Genomic DNA, 19,298 nt, shown 5'->3' with positions numbered 1-19,298 from the left:
TTTGAAAGAAAATGGATAGGGCCGAAATCTGGACCTTAATGGAACCCAATTTTAGGCCCAAATTCACTCCGGACTGTAGGAAGTGAAGGAAACGGCCCAGCTGGAATCCCTCCGTAGGAGCATTCCTGGCCTCACACCAAGCAACATATTTTCGCCATATACGGTGATAATGTTGAGCTGTCACGTCCTTCCTAGCCTTTATCAGCGTAGGAATGACCTCATCCGGAATGCCTTTCTCTGCTAGGATCAGGCGTTCAACCGCCATGCCGTCAAACGCAGCCGCGGTAAGTCTTGGAACAGACAGGGCCCCTGTTGCAACAAGTCCTGTCTTAGAGGCAGAGGCCACGGGTCCTCTGTGAGCATTTCTTGCAGATCTGGATACCAAGTCATTTGTGGCCAATCTGGAACAATGAGTATTGTTCTCACTCCTCTTTTTCTTATTATCCTCAGCACCTTGGGTATGAGAGGAAGAGGAGGAAATACATAGACCGACTGGAACACCCACGGTGTCACCAGGGAGTCTACAGCTATCGCCTGAGGGTCTCTTGACCTGGCGCAATACCTCTGTAGCTTTTTGTTGAGGCGGGATGCCATCATGTCCACCTGTGGCAGTTCCCACCAACTTGTAATCTGTGCGAAGACTTCCTGATGAAGTCCCCACTCTCCCGGGTGGAGGTCGTGTCTGCTGAGGAAGTCTGCTTACTAGTTGTCCACTCCCGGGATGAACACTGCTGACAGTGCGCTTACGTGATTCTCCGCCCAGCGAAGGATTCTGGTGGCTTCCGCCATCGCCACTCTGCTCCTTGTGCCGCCTTGGCGGTTTACATGAGCCACTGCGGTGATGTTGCCTGACTGAATCAGAACCGGTTGGTCGCGAAGCAGGGTCTCCGCTTGACGTAGGGCATTGTATATGGCCCTTAGTTCCAGGATGTTGATGTGAAGGCAAGTCTCTTGACTTGACCACAGACCTTGGAAATTTCTTCCCTGTGTGACTGCACCCCAACCTCGGAGGCTTGCGTCCGTGGTCACCAGGACCCAGTCCTGAATGCCGAATCTGCGGCCCTCGAGAAGGTGAGCGCTCTGCAGCCACCACAGGAGTGACACCCTGGCCCTGGGGGATAGGGTGATTAACCGATGCATCTGAAGATGTGACCCGGACCACTTGTCCAGTAAGTCCCATTGAAAAGTCCTCGCATGGAACCTGCCGAAGGGAATGGCCTCGTATGATGCCACCATCTTTCCCAGGACACGAGTGCAGTGATGCACTGACACCTGTTTTGGTTTTAATAGGTTCCTGACCAGTGTCATGAGTTCCTGAGCTTTCTCCATCGGGAGATAAACCCTTTTCTGGTCTGTGTCTAGAATCATGCCCAGGAAAGGCAGACGAGTCGTAGGAACCAACTGCGACTTTGGAATATTTAGAATCCAGCCGTGTTGCCGTAACACTTCCAGAGAAAGTGCTACGCTGATCAGCAACTGCTCTCTTGATCTCGCTTTTACGAGGAGATCGTCCAAGTATGGGATAATTGTGACTCCTTGCTTCTGCAGGAGTACCATCATTTCCGCCATTACCTTGGTAAATATTCTCTGTGCCGTCGAGATACCAAACGGCAACGTCTGAAATTGGTAATGACAATCCTGTACCACAAATCTGAGGTACGCCTGATGAGGTGGATAAATGGGGACATGAAGGTATGCATCCTTTATGTCCAGAGACACCATAAAATCCCCCCCTTCCAGGCTTGCGATGACCGCTCTCAGCGATTCAATCTTGAACTTGAACCTTTTCAGGTATATGTTCAGGGATTTTAAATTCAATATGGGTCTGACCGAACCGTCCGGTTTTGGGACTACAAACATGGTCGAATAATAACCCCTTCCTTGTTGAAGGAGGGGAACCTTGACCACCACCTGTTGAAGATACAATTTGTGAATTGCAGTTAACACTATTTCCTAGGTTTATAGCGTTGGGGTCTGTGCTGGCATACTCTCTCTCTGTCTCTCCTAAGGGCCTTGTGGGGGAACTGTCTTCAAAAAGGGCATTCCCTGTGTGTGTGGTGTGTCGGTACGCTTGTGTCGACATGTCTGATGAGGAAGGCTATGTGGAAGCAGAGCGGGAGCAAATGAATGTGGTGTCTCCGCCGTCGGTGCCGACACCTGATTGGATGGATATGTGGAAGGTTTTAAATGATGATGTTAATTCCTTGCATAAAAGGTTAGAAAAAGCTGAAGCCTCAGGACAGTCAGGGTCCCAACCCGTGCCTGATCCTATGTCGCAGAGGCCGTCAGGGTCTCAGAAGCGCCCACTATCCCAAATTGTTGACACAGATACCGACATGGATTCTGACTCCAGTGTCGATTACGATGATGCAAAGTTACAGCCAAAATTGGCTAAATCCATCCGTTATATGATTATAGCAATTAAGGAGGTGTTGCACATCACAGAGGAAATCCCAGTCCCTGACAAGAGGGTACATATGTATGGGGAAAAAGGCAGGTGGTGACCTTTCCCCCCTCACACGAGGTTAATGAGTTATGTGAAAAGGCTTGGGAATCTCCAGATAAAAAACTGCAGATTTCCAAAAGGATTCTTAGGGCGTATCCTTTCCCGCCAACGGACAGGTTACGCTGGGAATCCTCCCCTAGGGTGGACAAAGCTTTAACACGCTTATCCAAGAAGGTAGCCCTGCCGTCACAGGATACGGCTACCCTCAAAGATGCTGCGGTTTGCAAACAGGAGGTTACCCTGAAGTCCATTTATACGCATTCAGGTACCTTACTGAGGCTGGCGATCGCGTCGGCCTGTGTGTGTAGTGCTGTAGCAGCATGGACGGATACCGTGTCTGAGGAAATTGATACCTTAGACAAGGATACTATATTGTTGACCTTGGGGCATATTAAAGAAGCTGTCCTATATATGAGAGATGCTCAAAGAGACATTAGTCTACTGGGTTCTAGAATAAATGCTATGTCAATTTCTGCCAGAAGGGTCCTGTGGACTCGGCCATGGACAGGTGATGCCGACTCAAGAAGGCATATGGAGGTTTTACCTTACAAGGGTGAGGAATTGTTTGGGGAGGGTCTCTCGGACCTGGTCTCCACAGCTACTGCTGGAAAGTCACATTTTTTGCCATATGTTTCCTCACAGCCTAAGAGAGCACCGTATTATCAAATGCTGTCCTTTCGATCACAGAAAAACAAGAAAGTCCGAGGTGCGTCCTTTCTTGCCAGAGGCAGGGGCAGAGGAAAGAAGCTGCACAACACAGCTAGTTCCCAGGAACAGAAGTCCTCCCCGGCCTCTACAAAATCCACCGCATGACGCTGGGGCTCCACAGGCGGAGTTGGGCCCGGTGGGGGCACGTCTTCGAAATTTCAGCCACAAGTGGGTTCACTCCCAGTTGGATCCCTGGGCAATAGATATTGTGTCTCAGGGATACAAGCTGGAATTCGAGGAGATGCCCCCTCATGATACCTCAAATCGGCCCTGCCAGCTTCCCCCCACGAGAGGGAATAACACAGTAACTTAATGTTAACCCAGTAGCTGCTGTTTATATATTGTTTTTTGCGCCTAATTATGTGCCCCCCCCCCTCTCTTTTTACCCTCTTCTACCGTGTATCTGCAGGGGAGAGCCCGGGGAGCTTCCTCTCAGCGGAGCTTTGGAGAAAAAATGGCGCTGGTGAGTGCTGAGGAAGAAGCTCCGCCCCCTCGGCGGCGGGCTTCTGTCACGCTTAAATATGCAATTTTTGGCGGGGGCTCATACATATATACAGTGCCCAGCTGTATATATGTTTAACTTTTGCCAAAAGAGGTCCCAAATGCTGCCCAGGGCGCCCCCCCCTGCGCCCTGCACCCTTACAGTGACCGGAGTATGTGAGGTGTGTGGGAGCAATGGCGCACAGCTGCAGTGCTGTGCGTTACCTCAGTGAAGAACGGAGCCGTCTGCCGCCTGTGAAGTCTTCTTTGCTTCTCATACTCACCCGGCTTCTGTCTTCCGGCTCTGCAAGGGGGACGGCGGCGCGGCTCTGGGATTGGACGGAGAGGGTGAGATCCTGCGTACGATCCCTCTGGAGCTAATGGTGTCCAGTAGCCTAAGAAGCAGGACCTAGCATCAGAGAGTAGGGCTGCTTCTCTCCCCTCAGTCCCACGATGCAGGGAGTCTGTTGCCAGCAGAGCTCCCTGAAAATAAAAAGCCTAACAAAATACTTTCTCTCAGCAAACTCAGGAGAGCTCACTGAAAAGCACCCAGCTCGTCTGGGCACAGTATCAAACTGAGGTCTGGAGGAGGGGCATAGAGGGAAGAGCCAGTGCACACCAGAACCTAAATTCTTTCTTAAAGTGCCCATGTCTCCTGCGGAGCCCATCTATCCCCATGGTCCTTACGGAGTCCCCAGCATCCACTAGAACGTTAGAGAAAATACCACTTTAGGGGGGTGGGGGGTGGGGGGGACATCAATTACTTCAGGGGAGCATCAGTGCTGGTGGGGTGACTCAGAGTAAATATTAGCACCTGCCGACTGTGACAGCAGTATTCCCCGTGGGTACCTCTCTCAGGGAGATCAGCAATTCCAGGGGTCGGAATAACCCACCTCAGAGGTGCAAGGGTACAGCGGAGACAAGGTCCAGTCCAGCATTCTCAGGAATGCAGGAAAGGGGGGGTCCCCACGAGGGTGGAAATAGCAGCGGAGGTGAGGATGGGCATGCAGGGGCGCTGAGAGCACCGTGAGACTCACAGTTTCCTGATTAAGGACACAGGCTGCAGCTCCATGAGGATGGAGACTGGCTGCAGCCAGCCCCTTGGTTATGGAGACTGGCTGCAGCCCCCTGAATATAGACACAGGTAGCAACTCCTTTAATATAGAGACAGGCTGCAGCAACCTGACTATGGAGACAGGCTGCAGCAACCTGGCTGCAGTATTGGGGAGCCAGGAAGCCACCAGACAGAGGGTCTAATACAGAGTGTCAGCGGTGAAGAGGAGACTAGGGAGCTGGGAGGACCGGCAGCAGAGCTCGCCAGGGCAAGATGGCCGAGGTCAGCTGAGCCGGGAGCTCCGTGGCAGCAGGGGAATTATTCTGTGCGGCCAGTAATGCAGCGGTGGATCAGAGCCGCCTGAAGACTCGTCAGCGACGGTCCCAGCCAGCCCTTAGAGGTCCGTGAGCTCCAGCCTCCCGTCACCGGAGGTCCACGGCGGGGATCGCAGGTAATCCAGGTCCCAGCCATAGCGAGGCAGACAAGCTGCAACAACGCCTAGAGCGTTCCCCGGTACCGCAGCGGTCTGTGCAGGCAGCAAGGGGGAGAGGATGTGGAGCGGGGGTATCAGCAGGGCCGGTAGGTCCTCTCTTTGATGTAGAGTAATTGTGTAATTATGTGATTCACTGACCCATTAATGAGGTGTCTAGAGAATCAGTCTATTCTAATCATTTTTATAGTAAAAACTCTGGCGTGTACTGAGGCATGGTAAAAAATGATTACATTAAAACAAAAGCTATTTATAACTTATAAATATCACCTTTGTATTTCGCTACTTTATAGTCAAAACTCTCAAAAAAAGCATGCGCGCATGTGATTAAGTAAATCTGGCTCTTATACTAGCCCCTCCCCGGCCAATGACCTCACTGGCAATCATCTCATTCCCAGATAAGATATCAGTCAATCCTTCCAATTCACTAATTGGGAATGCATGCAACATCTCTCTAGCCCTGGCTGTCATGTCCTCTTTACAGCTGCATTCATTATTAAAGAATTTCCGTCCAAATAATACAACTGAATTTACACTCCTCCTAGCCCATGTTACTTATAGTGAGGGATAAGGATTTACCTTCTCATCCCACTGCCACACACGCCACAAGTCGTTAATGTTGAGTTCAGGTTCCACATACTCTTTCCTGTAGAATGCAATAAATGGCACCTGTATAAACACAGAAGATATAGAAACTTTATAAGGAATGGAAACAACAATTTGCAAAATGACACTCAATATAAACAATACATCAAGTATAGCCGGCTGACCTGTATATTTATAGGTCACACACCTCAAAGTGCTGATTCCTCATGAAGTTTAGAGCTTCTCTGATCTTCTGTATGGTGCTAGGTCCCTTGCGGCTGAAGCTGCTGCCAACCTGCCCTCGTTCCAGGTAATCACAGGTTTCCTATTACAGAAGAAGAAAAGAAATAGGTTGACCTTTCAGAAACTATTACACTGCTCTGCAGGACTGGGGGTTGTGTTTATAGAATTAGAAGCCATTTCAATTAATTACAGCCCTGCATGCTAATCTACATTTTGTCCAATGGTTTTCTTATGCTATTGCATTGACAATTAGGTTGGTTGTCTTCTTCACTTAATAGTGAGACTAGCACATACATCTGTACCCAAAACTTTTCTCCTAATCCAACCATAGAGGCGGCAGCCCTTTTGTGGGATCAACTGATAAACATGAGAATACAATCTGTTGCTAACTAGTTCTTAAGGGGGGTAAACATGGAGAGATTCATTCTTAAAATCTTAGCAATCTGACTAGATTGCTTAGATTTTAAGCACGGATCTCACGTGTGTATGCCCCACAGCAATACGCGGCCCCGTGCGTCCTATCGCCGGTGCTAGACTGGCCTGCATGCAGGCACAATCTAGCACATCGCTCATTTCTCCTGCTTGGTGAAATGAGCAACCCCTTCCCCCCTTCCCTCACTCAACACACATCACACTGTGCTGAGCGGGGGGAAAGATGCGTTCTGAGTGGTCACTGATAGATTGCGCAGCACACATCTCTGGACATGTGTACTGGCCTTTAGTGAATGGGGACTATTGTTCAGCCCACACAATGACTGCCTCTTCTGGTATCAAGAGGAAATCATACATTAAAAACTTGCCTGACATGGTCACATCAGATACGACCACACCAGGCTGTGCTTTCCCTGACATGGTCACATCTGATGCGACCAGTCAGAAAGCTCACGGTGTGGCAAGTGCCACTCTCAGAGGGACCTCTGGTCCCTGGTTACCTACCCCGTCCAGTGTCTGTCATGCTGCTAATCGATCAGCCCTGCAGCACCCCCCAAACAGCAGCTGGACAACAGCAGGTGGTATGTTTAGCCATTTTGCCTTAAGTACAATGACCAACTGCAACACTGAAGGTCGAGTCAGTCTAGAATGCACCCATTGAATCAATTCGTCCCAGTGGTTCTCAGTGGGCTTATGATCTGGACTCTGAGCTGGCCAGTTCTTCCATGTTACCGTATTTTCTGTGTACCAGTCCAGTGTTGTCCTGGAAACATGACACCGTGCAGCCTGCGAGAATCCCCTTTTCAAACTCTGTTAGCTCCTTTCGGCAAGCCATTTCATTATGAAATAATCTAATCCGTGCCCCTCTACCCTTTTATACCTTCACAAACGCATGTCTGCTGCAGGAGCACACCATTTCCCTTGTGCGAAATTCATAGTGTATTTTAAATAAGTGTTCTTAAGTTCAATCATAAAAAACCCTGGCAATTTGAGCATTTAAAAAAAAAAAAAAAAAAAAGAGGATTTTGGTACTTACCGATAAATCCATTTCTCTGAATCCTCTAGGGGACACTGGGGTTCCACTTAGACATTAGGGGTGTGATGTCTGCGAACCGGAGGTGTGGCACAATCTTAAAAATTTGCATTGACTGCACAGCCGGCTCCTCCCCCTTCACGCCCCCCATGCCTCAGTTTTGAAAATTTGACTGAGAGACGAGGACACGTACGAACCGTGCAACATGCCAAACAGCATTCAAGAACATCTTTAAATGAAAACCAACGCTGTTTGTACGAACTGTATGAACAAGAACTATGAACACAGCAGGATTGACAGCACGGAGGCGGGCGTCCAGTGTCCCCTAGAGGATTCAGAGAAATGGATTTATCGGTAAGTACCAAAATCCTCTTTTCTCTTTCATCCACTAGGGGACACTGGAGTTCCACTTAGACATTAGGGGACGTCCCAAAGTTATCCCCAAGGGAGGGAGTGCTGTCTGTTGCCTGCAAAACCAAACGTCCTAAGTTAGAATCTTCGGACACAAAGGTATCGAACTTATAAAATTTTGCGAACGTGTGGGCTGAGGACCACGTCGCCGCTCTGCAAAGTTGAGTAGTGGAAACCCCTCTGGCAACCGCCCAGGAGGCACGCACTGATCTAGTGGTATGCGCACTTGTCCGTAATGGAACCTGTTTACCACTGGAAATATACGCTTGCCTAATAGCAAGTCTAATCCATCGAGACAGGGACTGCTTAGAAGCCGGCCAACCCTTCTTTGGCCCATCATAAAGTACAAATAAATGATCTGACTTCCGAAAGGACGATGTAACTTGTACGTACACTCTTAAAGCCCGTACCACATTCAATGACACATCCCTATCTGCTAGACTCTGGAAAGATGGGACCACAATTGGTTGGTTTACATGAAAACCCGAAACAACCTTAGGAAGGAAATCTGCTCTTGTACGGAGTTCCGCCCGATCCTCATGAAAAATCAAAAAGAGACTCTTACACGACAAGGCTCCCAACTCAGAGACCCGTCTAGCCGAAGCTAAGGCTAGCAACAACATTACCTTCCAAAAAAGATATTTTAGGTCTGTCCGTAGTAACGGTTCAAACAAAGGTGATTTTAAACAAATCTAACACCAAATTCAGGTCCCAAGGTGCCGTGGGGGTACGAAAAGGGGGTTGTATCTGTAGCACCCCTTGCAAAAAAGTTTGAACCTCTGGCAAGGATGCCAACCGTTGTTGAAAAAGAATGGAAAGAGCCGACACCTGAACCTTCAGAGATCCCAATCGCAGGCCTAATGTCAGGCCTGCTTGAAGGAACAGTAAAAGTCTGGATAAGCGGAAGGATTTCGAATCCCATCCACGTTCCTGACACCAGTCTATATATTTCTTCCAAATTCTGTAGTAATGTCCCGCTGTAACCGGCTTTCTAGCCGCAATCATCGTAGGAATAGCCAATCCTGGTATTCCTCTGTTTCTTAAGATCCAGGTTTCAACAGCCACGCCGTCAAACGCAGTCTGTTCAGATCTGGGTGAAGAAACGGTCCTTGAGATAGTAGGTCCTCTCTTTGAGGTAACCTCCACGGATCTTGACAGTAATCCCTGCAGGTCCGAGTACCAACTCCTGCGTGGCCAATCTGGTGCGATTAGAATCGCCCACACTCGTTCTCGTTTTAATCGTTTCAGTATCCTTGGTATGAGAGGGAAGTGTGGAAAGATGTACACCCTTTTCGTAATCCCAAGGAAGTGTCAACGCATCTACTCCTTCTGCTGCAGTATCCCTTGTCCTGGATACATATCTGGGCAGCTGGTAGTTCTGCCTCGATGCCATGAGGTCGATTTGCGGAAGACCCCATCTCCTCACTATCATCTTGAAAATCCGCGGATGAAGACACCACTCTCCCGGATGCATGTCTTGTCGACTGAGATAATCTGCTTCCCAGTTTTCTACTCCTGGAATGAATATTGCCGAGAGTATGATGTTTCGCCTTTCCGCCCACAACAGGATCTTTGTTGATTCTTTCAACTCCATCTTGCTCTTCGTTCCCCCTTGACGGTTTATGTAAGCCGTCGTAACATTGTCCGACTGTATCTGTACATACTGACATATGACCAGGTCTTCGGCCAATAGAAGTGCATTGTAAACAGCTCTTAGCTCGAGAAAGTTTATGGGTAATCTGCTTTCTTGAGGCGTCCACCTTCCCTGAAATTGATGGTCTTCCAGGACGGCACCCCAACCTCTGAGACTGGCGTCCGTTGTCAGAATCCTCCAGTCCCAAATGCCGAACCTCTTCCCTGCTTCGAGATTCTTGTGTACCAACCACCATGTCAGGGATATACGTACTTGTGGTTGAAGGCTGATTCTCCGATGAAGTAGCCAATGCGAACCTGCTCCTTGAGCAATCCGATTCATCTGAAAGGGTCGGGAATGAAGTCCTCCGTATTGGAGAGCTTCGAACGATGCTACCATCTTTCCTAAAAGTTGTACACAGAGATGTAGAGACACCGTCGGTGTCCCCAGTAACTGAGTCACCAACTTCCGTATGTCTTGAATCTTGGACTCTGGCAGAAAAATTCTCAATTTCACCGTGTCCAATATAAGACCTAGGAACCGAATTCGTTGCGTTGGAATGAGGTTAGATTTTTTGAAGTTCACTATCCATCTGTGTTGAATCAGAAATTGGTGAGCTGTGTGAGCATCCTTTATCAGCTTCTCCTGAGAAGAGGCTTTGATGAGGAGATCGTCTAAATAAGGTATTATAGTGACTCCCCTTAATCTCAATTCTGCCACCATGACCGCAATGATCTTCGTGAAGATCCTCGGAGCTGAAGATAGACCGAACGGTAGAGCTCTAAATTGATAATGATCTTTCACCAATGCAAACCGTAGGTAAGCTTGGTGGGGGGACCAAATTGGGATATGCAGGTACGCATCCTTTATGTCCATGGATATCATGAACTCCTTGTGTTCTAGACCTGCAATTACCGACTGTATTGATTCCATCTTGAATCTGTAAATTCTTAGAAATTGGTTTAAAACTTTTACATTTAGAATCGGTCTGACTGTTCCGTCTGGCTTTGGCACGACAAAAAGACCTTGTGCTTTCATAGGGCACCGAGGTAAACCTGTTGTAAAAAATTGACTGAGGTCTCTCTTGGAAATCCATCTTGTACCCCTGAGAGATTATGTTGTTTATCCAGGTCTCTGGAGAGGTGTTGGCCCATGTGTCCTGAAACCCCTCCAGTCGTGCGCCCACCAGGGGGGACCCCAGGTGAGCTGGGAGACCGTCATGCCACGTCTTTTTTTTTCTTTTCTTAGTAGGTTTATCCTGCTTTCTGGTCGTTGCTTGCGAACGGCCTCTACCTCTGCCCCCACGTGCCGATACACCAAAACCTCTTCCTCGGCCTCGAAAGGACTGCGATCTGACGGAATTAAACGTTGGTCCCGAATAACCTTTTAACCTGTGGAGTGGTTCTTGTATAAGGAGTAAGCAGGAATGTGGACTTCCAAGCTGTAGCTTGGGAAATCCACTTGTCCAATTCTGGACCGAAATGCGTGTCACCCGTAAAGGGAATAGCTTCCACTGCCTTTTTAGTGTCAGAATCTCCTTGCCATTCTCTAAGCCATAAAATTCTCCTTGCCGATATGGCCGATGCGCGATGCAATCCTACTGGCATCCTTAGATGCCTGACATAAATATGAAGCTGATTCTCGAATGTGTTCTGCCAGATGAGTAATTTCTTCCAAGCTATTCTCTTCTTCAATAGCCTGTATAATACGGCTGGCCCATGCTCCCATGGCCTTGTTAACCCAAGCACAGATGAGGGTAGGCCTCTGTGCTGCACCTGCTGCTACAAAAATCGACTTTAAAGCTGTGTCCACTTTACGATCTGAAACATCCTTTAAAGTCGTTACATTAGGTATTGGCAAAATAGTCTTTTTTGACCACCTACCTAGGTAAGCATCCACCACCGGTGGATTTTCCCATTTATCCATTACCCCCTTAGATAAAGGATACGTTACCTGAAACCTTTTTGGGAATTGGAAGCGTTTATCAGGTTGTTTCCAGGCCTCCTCCATTTGATTTTGGAGAGACTTAGGAATGGGAAACACTGCTGAACGTGGTTTCTGGGATTCGAATAAGTCGAATTCCTCAGGCTCTTTGACCTCCTCACCTTTAAAATCCAGTATTTCCTTAACTGCCTCAATTAAAGAATCAATACCTGAGATCGCTGAATCCTCTTCTGTAGAATCAGCATCCAGGTTAGGTTCAATTAACTCACCTTCCTCCGTATCCATAAGGAGACCCTCCTCTTCCTCCGTTACCTGAACAACAGGAAGGGGTCTTTTAACTGCCTTGCGCACATTCGTGTCTGGTTGTGCGGGTGGCGTTAATCTGATGAGAAATTCTTCCATTGTCTTTGAGAACCCCCGCAGCCCACTCTGATTGTTGCTTGCGTGATTCCGCCATTTCTTTGGATATTCTCTCCGTAAGAACATCCTCCCATGACCGTGATGGAGCACTGCTCCCCGGTTGTGCGCCCTTGTCTACGCAGGAGTCGCACACCCCCTAACTGCCAATCCTCGTGCTTTTCTTATTACATTCCGTACACACGTAATAGGTCTTTGATGTCTTGGTCGCTGCCTTAGACATGATTAGCCCTTTAGTTGACAATTAAACAAAGCTTTCACCCTTTATTCAGGAACAGAAAGCTTGTAATATATATGACGGGAGTGACGTATTTTGTAACGGCTGTATATAACTTTGCTTTTTGTTCAAGATATGTAAATAAAAAAATAAAGTTTACTTTACCATCAAAAAAAAAAATACAAAAAAAATTAATTAATTATCAAAATCTAAAACACCAGCCGGTTAGCAGCCCTCACAAGCCCAGCTGACAATCAGCTACGATGATAGGGTTGTCCACGTACTCCCAGAATTTTTCTCAGGATCTTTGATTAGAAGTCCCTTGAAAATATAAGTAGTAATAAGTTATTGTTTCAGGAGATCCTCAAAATTCATGTTATTTAACATTTCCACCAGCAGGGGGAGCCTAATTCCTTAGATAAGACTTCAGCTTTTGGCGCCTGTGTGTATTTTAAAATGGCCGCCATAAGATATTTTATATATATATATATATATATATATATATTTATTATTAAAAAGCCTGCGCCTTCTTTTACTTATAAAGCGAGTTGACTTTAATAAACAGCATCTCCGGCTTGCAATAGAGCCGTTAGTCTTCCCCCCGCACTGTGTAGGTCACGCGGGACTCGGGCGCGCTGTACCAGCAAACCGTCTCAGCAGCGCGACCAGACTCTCCCTGCCGCTCGGCACTGCTCAGCGGCTCTAGGAGGCTTCCAGCCCTGATTTGCAGCGCACGCGGGACTAGGGGGCGCCAAACAAGTCCAGCTGTCAATCCGCTCCAACCGCGCAACCCGATTCTCCCTGCCGCGCGGGCACCTCTTAGCGGCTCTTAGCGCACGCGAGACCCGGGCGTCTCTTAACTGCATTGTGTCAGCGGCGCTATCTAAGCCGCATTAACACTGGCGCCACTGTTTTAAAAGCTATGCAGTGTAAAAGTATGCCTTTTCTAGGGAGTTATTGATATTAATGGCCCATTTACAACCAGTACTCACGTTTTGTAGAACAGAGGATCTCCTGAAGAGAGATGCAGATCCCTTCAGTAGGGATCTTTGTCTCTCAGCTAAACTTAAACTTTGTCCCCCTTTTCTTAGGTTGACGCAGCCTGTTGAAGAAAGTTTTTCCTCAGGATTGTAATTCTAGTCAGGAGCTCTCTGCTCCTACGTGCTTCACCTCTAGCACAATTTTCAAAACTGAGGCATGGGGGGCGTGAAGGGGGAGGAGCCGGCTGTGCAGTCAATGTAAATTTTTAAGATTATGCCACACCTCCGGTTCGCAGACTTCACACCCCTAATGTCTAAGTGGAACTCCAGTGTCCCCTAGTGGATGAAAGAGAAATACAAGTTAAGTGGTTACAACAGGAATGACAAGCACAAGCATAATACAGCTAGTATATGACTGCGTTTTAGTGTTGTTACACCACCTGCTGAGAGATAGTCAGTGTTGCAAATGCATTTCTGTAAATCCAGTCTGCCTCTTCTTCAAGCTCATCGTCTTCAGCAGATTTGACAGGTATGTTCCGCAGCTGCACATAATAAAATAATGTAATACAATGAGGATGAACTAGAACAGGCACAGTATATCAAGTACATGTGGTTCTTCATCTTCAACAAAATTATAACTTATACCACCCTCCCAGCCACAAGTCACCTACTATAATTTATGTACTAAACGCCAGCAATTATTTCATAAGGGAAAGCTTAACCTCATGGCTATATCCCCAAAGGCCCAACCTTTATACCTGGAATCTTTCTGGCAGGTCTGTGGTCCGGATCTCATTGTCCTGGTCGGTCAGATGGCTGCTTTCCAGTTCACTGGGTTCATAAATTTCAAAGATGCTGCGTCTGCTCACACGCTTCTTAGCAGTTTTCTTAGGACGCACTCGTGTCTCACCTTCTCCTTCCTCGTCCTCATAGTCATACCCTTCCATTTCCTCGTCATCCTCATTGTATTTTTCAAATTCTTCATAATCAAAATCTACACCAAAGATCTCTTGAGCTTCCTGTAAAGCACTGGAAGACACAAAAAAAAGATCATAAAATAGTAACATATCAGACAAACCATTTAAAAAAAAAATGGAAGACTGTCTAAAGTAATGTTCTATTTATAAATCAAAAAGTGTTTTCAATAAACAATCACTTTGCCACAATATAGAATATATAAACCCACTGCTAGACTATTGCCTATACACGTGCCTGTGAATGCTGGAGAAAAATAAAGCAGCTGAAAATATACGTTATGGTAAGAACTTACCGTTGATAACTGTATTTCTCCTAAGTCCACAGGATAACATTGGGATATGATGAAGCGACAGCGGATTTGCACCAATCGGTCAAAGTTTTTTGGCCTCCCAGCATGCAACGGTTCATATATCTCCGCATACTGGCTCAGGCAAATCAGTTGTATTCCAAAGCTCAAGGCAGAAGCATCATAGATAGCCCTAATCAGGCGATAAGAACACACACACACCCTTCCATACAAGAAGGAAGAGGTTAGCGAGTAAAAGGATCCTCAAATCAGGTGCGTCAGGGTGGGATCCATGTGGATCCTGTGGACTTTGGAGAAATACAGTTATCAACGGTAAGCTCTTACCAGAATGTATATTTCTCTGGCAGGGTCCATAGGTTATCCACAGGATAACATTTTGATTGGACAGCAGAATCCTTCGCCCGAATTCAGCGTCGTGAGAGGCAAAGGTATCCATGGCATAATGTCTAATGAATGTGTTAATGGAAGACCATGTGGTTGCCTTACATTTCTGTTCTGCTGAAGCACCACGTTGTGCTGCCCATCCATGATGGACCTACCTTACGAGTAGAGTGAGCAGAGACATCAGCCGGAACAGGGAGATCAGCTTGAGAATATGCTTCTGAAATAGTCATCCGAAGCCACCTTGCTAGTGTCTGTTTATCAGCAGGCCATCTTCTCTTGTAAAATCCGTAGAGAACGAAGAGAGAATCTGTCTTTCTGATGGCAATGGTAGGATCCACGTAGATCCTTAAGGCACGGACCACGTCCAGCAATGCATCTCCCGCAGAAAGGCCTGGTTCCTGGAAAGCCGGGACTACAATTTCTTCGTTAAGGTGAAATTTAGACACCACCTTGGGAAGATACCGCTCTATCTGGATAAAAGATCAGAAAAGGAGGACGACATAACAATGCCCCTAAAACTGATACTCTTCTAGCTGACGCCATGGCCAGTAGAAAGAGAACCTTAGCTGTCAACCATTTAAGATCCACTTTATTAAGTGGTTCAAATGGGGCAACTTGAAGGGCCTTTAGGACTAAATTTATGTCCCAAGGCACTGTAGGAGGAACAAAAGGAGGTTGAATGCGCAGCATTCCCTGGAAAAAAAGTACGTACAGCCTGTAAGTTGGAAATTTTCTTTTGGAACCATACAATCCAATGCTGACACTTGCACTCTCAAGGAAGCCACCTTGAAACCTCTATCCATTCCTGCCTAAAGGAATGCTAAGACCCTGGAAACTCTGAAAGACCTAGGGTCCATTTTCAGTTCACTGCACCAATGAACATAGGCTTGCCATATCCGGTGATAAATGCGAGCTGACGAAGGTTTCCTTGCTCTGAGCATGGTTTGAATTACCTGTTGTGAGAATCCTCTTGGCTTCAGGATCGAGGTTTCAAGAGCCACGCTGTCAAAGACAGTCGATCCAGATGTCTATGATAACAAGGACCCTGCATCAGTAGATCTGGATGTTGAGGGAGCAGGAGTGCAGCATCCACCAACATTCTCTGCAGATCTGTGTACCAATGTCTTCTGGGCCAAGCCGGAGCTATTAGTATCACGGCACCCTTTCCTTGCTTTATCTTTCTCACCACCCTAAGTAATAAGGTGATTGAAGGAAACACATAGGCCAGTTGCAAGTCCCATCTCTCCAATAGGACATCCACAAAACCCGTAAGCGAGAACTTTGTTGTTCAGACGGGATGCTATGAGATCTATCTCTGGCAACCCCCACTTGTCTACTAGAGTCTGGAAGACCTCCGGGTGTAGAGCCCATTCGCTTGAAAGAATGGCATGTCGACTGAGAAAATCCGCTTCCCAGTTTAGGACTCCTGTAATCAACACTACGGACAAGGCTGGATGATGAAGTTCGGCCCACTTTAGTGTGTGACTTACCTCCTTCATAGCTTTTTGGCTGCGAGTTCCTCCCTGATGGTTGAGGTACGCTACTACCGTCGCATTGTCCCAAAGAATGTCCTTTGCCTGAATCAGTGCCATGTATATGGGAAATTCTGACAACGGATGCCAATCTGATATCCAAAAGGGTCTCCCCTTGTCCAGATAGGATGTCTGTAGCCACCAGGCTAATGACCGTCTTACTTCCATCGTAAGGACCATAGTCAGCGTTTTTATCATCTGATGCAACCCATTCCATTTGGCAAGAATCAGCTGCAGAGGCCTCGAGTGGAACTTTGCACACTCCATGTCGAATGTTGACACCATCAATCCCACCACACGAATTGCTGCGTGAATGGATATTGCAAAGCCCTGGCCTTCGTCTCTACCCGAGACAGTCGGGTACATAAAGGAGGGTGCTTCTTGAAGGCAAAAGCATAACCTAGATACCATTTTCTGAACCCAAGCATCTGTTGTAGAATGCTGCCAGATCTGTGCGAACTGAAGAAGTCGGCACCCCACCCTGGGATCCCCCAGGTGGAGGCCCGCACCATCAGGCTAACGGCTTATTTTCTGTTTTACCAACCGGTCCTCTGGTAGCCCAATGCTTTTTAGTCTTACCAGACTTGTTGTACTGGGGCTGTTTGCCATCACTTTTTCCTTTAGCTTTTCCCTGAGACCGAAAGCTGGAACTTTAGGTTTGAATTTGTATGTGGAAGGAAACTTTAACTTCTTGGAGTCTGCTTCTGACTCCAAAATATCTGTCAATTCTTTACCAAAAAGAATATCTCCAGAAAAAGGCAAAGATTCCAAAACCTTCATAGATTCTGAATCAGCTTTCCATGTACGTAGCCAAACTGCTCTACGAGCAGCAGCTGTTGAAGCTGATGCCCTGGAGTTAATAGCCATATCCAATGCTGCTTCTTCCAAGAACATCGCAGTCTGTTTTATATGTGCAATATGGGATTTTTGCTCTCTAGATGCCATTGAAAAATCCACCCCCAACCCATGAGCCCAGGAAGCAACTGACTGCCCCAGACAGGGAAAACATTTTTTTTTTTTTTTTAAACATCCACTCTCCTATCCGTGACATCATTTGATGATGTTGAAGGAAGAGGTAATGTAGATTTTCGCACTGATCGAATCACATGCGTATCTACCTTAGGAGCCACCTCCCTTTTTAAACAATCCACAGCTGGAAGAGGATAATTGGAATTCCATTTCCTAGGAATTCTAAAATTCTTATTGGGCGTAGACCAAGCCTCTTCCATGATTTCCGTCAACTGATCTGACCCGGGAAACTCAGTCTTAACTGTTTTGGGATGTTTAAACACAGGTGCCTTGGTTTTTAACACAGGCTCTGCTGAACCATCTAAGGATAAAATGGCTTTCATTGCTTTAATTAACTCAGCTATATCCACTGAGCGGAGACCTTCCTCCTCCTCTTCGTATGCCAAACAGAGTTTATTGATCTTTCATCCTCCGATGAATCCTCATCTGAAACATGTGTAGCCTGTGCGGATGAAGATTTACTTACCACTGGCTTATCAGCCTGTTTCTTTTGAGAGGCTGCTGCTGGAAGTGATAAACCGCAGGTGGGAAGCTGCATGTAAGGGTTAATCATGTAACCTATCCCTGGTACAGGAGTTGGAATTATCCATTTAGCTATACTGGATAATATCTGTGCAAACATAGCCCAAGGCTGACCAACCTGCACCTGAATCTGCCTTGTATTTTTCAAGAGACCCTGGTGAAAGCTAAAACAATTTGCAAACAAACCATCCTGAACCAGATCCTGAGAGGTTAACCCAGTTTTGCAAGACAAACATGATATGAGTGTTGGGTGCTGGTGTTGCTGTGAGTGTATCTTCCTTACCTTTGCCGCTCTTAGACTTGATAAACAATCAACACTTCCACAGTGTACTACACAATGTGACTGTAATCACTTTAAGCTTTTTAACGTAACTTTCAATCCGACCCTATCCTTCTATGCACCAGCATTGAGGATCGGAATAGAAAATAAAATGACAGAATATATACCGGTAGTAGTCAGCAATCACTAGCAGTCAGTCACATGTTATACATTAGTATAATAAGAAATATGAGCACATCATCAACTACAAATACATTTCAAGTATGTAGGAGAACATATTACTGAATTATGTTTAAACAGATCTACCGTATTCAGACGCATAGCGAAAGAAACCACAGTAATAGTATACAGACTCATATGCAATAGGCACTTATCTAACTATTCATACTCAAAAGGTAGATAGAGACTTAGTGCTGTATTACCCATACTCAGAGTGGAATACAGGGAGATTCACCCCGCTTCCAGGACCGATCAATACGTTTGCGAACGCTGAGTCGATCCAGACACTACTAGTGTACACTGCCATTCCATGAACCTACAGTGAACACAGAAGCTCAGTGTACACAGACGCACCAGTCACACAGCCGCCTATGCTGTGACTGGGTCCCCTTTGTATACAGCGTCTCAGACGGAATTGGGAAAACAGTTCATGGCGGGAGACTCAGCGGAAACTGGTCATGAACTGGGGGAGGGGCAACCAGTAGAGCGTCTGACTCTCCGCTGCTGACATCAACCCTAGGGATCGCGGCCTCATACTATTACTGGAGCCTATGATCCCCAATGCCTAGCGCTGGTGCACCCGAGGTGGCAGTAGCGTCAGTGACTATTTGGTAGTCTCCTCCCAAAACAGTGCAGCTGTGTCCGTATTCCCCTTCTAAGCGGAACCGATGCCTTACCTTCTCCCCGTGCTCCGGCCACAGGCTGGTAACGTCTGCTGGACCTGCTAGTATATCCGACACAGACGCCCACCGTAATAGCACTGTACTTATGGGTAAGCATTGTCGCAACCCGGCAGAGAGTTGTGACTCTTTCTAAGGTACGTATAAGATGCTTTTTAGAAAGATCACTCAAGAAAAAATAGTAAGACTATAAAAATAAAATAAGGAAGCTTAGGGCTGCTAAAAACCAGCAGC

The 19,298-nt window shown here is 46.9% G+C and overlaps 1 protein-coding gene across 1 annotated transcript in view; it reads right to left on the bottom strand.

The window, feature by feature from the left end:
• SUPT6H (SPT6 homolog, histone chaperone and transcription elongation factor) overlaps nt 1-19,298 on the bottom strand; it is a 288,449-nt gene that overhangs the window by 219,292 nt on the left and 49,859 nt on the right. The window contains exons 7-10 of the mRNA XM_063955884.1: nt 13,892-14,162; nt 13,574-13,675; nt 6,032-6,148; nt 5,818-5,907 (exon numbers count right to left, since the gene is read on the bottom strand). Coding sequence (XP_063811954.1) covers nt 5,818-5,907; nt 6,032-6,148; nt 13,574-13,675; nt 13,892-14,162 — 580 coding nt within the window. The remainder of the gene's footprint in view (nt 1-5,817; nt 5,908-6,031; nt 6,149-13,573; nt 13,676-13,891; nt 14,163-19,298) is intronic.

The sequence above is a fragment of the Pseudophryne corroboree genome, chromosome 2, assembly GCF_028390025.1.
Source record: "Pseudophryne corroboree isolate aPseCor3 chromosome 2, aPseCor3.hap2, whole genome shotgun sequence".
Classification (NCBI taxonomy): Eukaryota; Metazoa; Chordata; class Amphibia; order Anura; family Myobatrachidae; genus Pseudophryne; species Pseudophryne corroboree.
The sequence above is the reverse complement of the archived record's forward strand: the minus strand, read 5'-3'. Positions and strand labels throughout refer to the sequence as shown.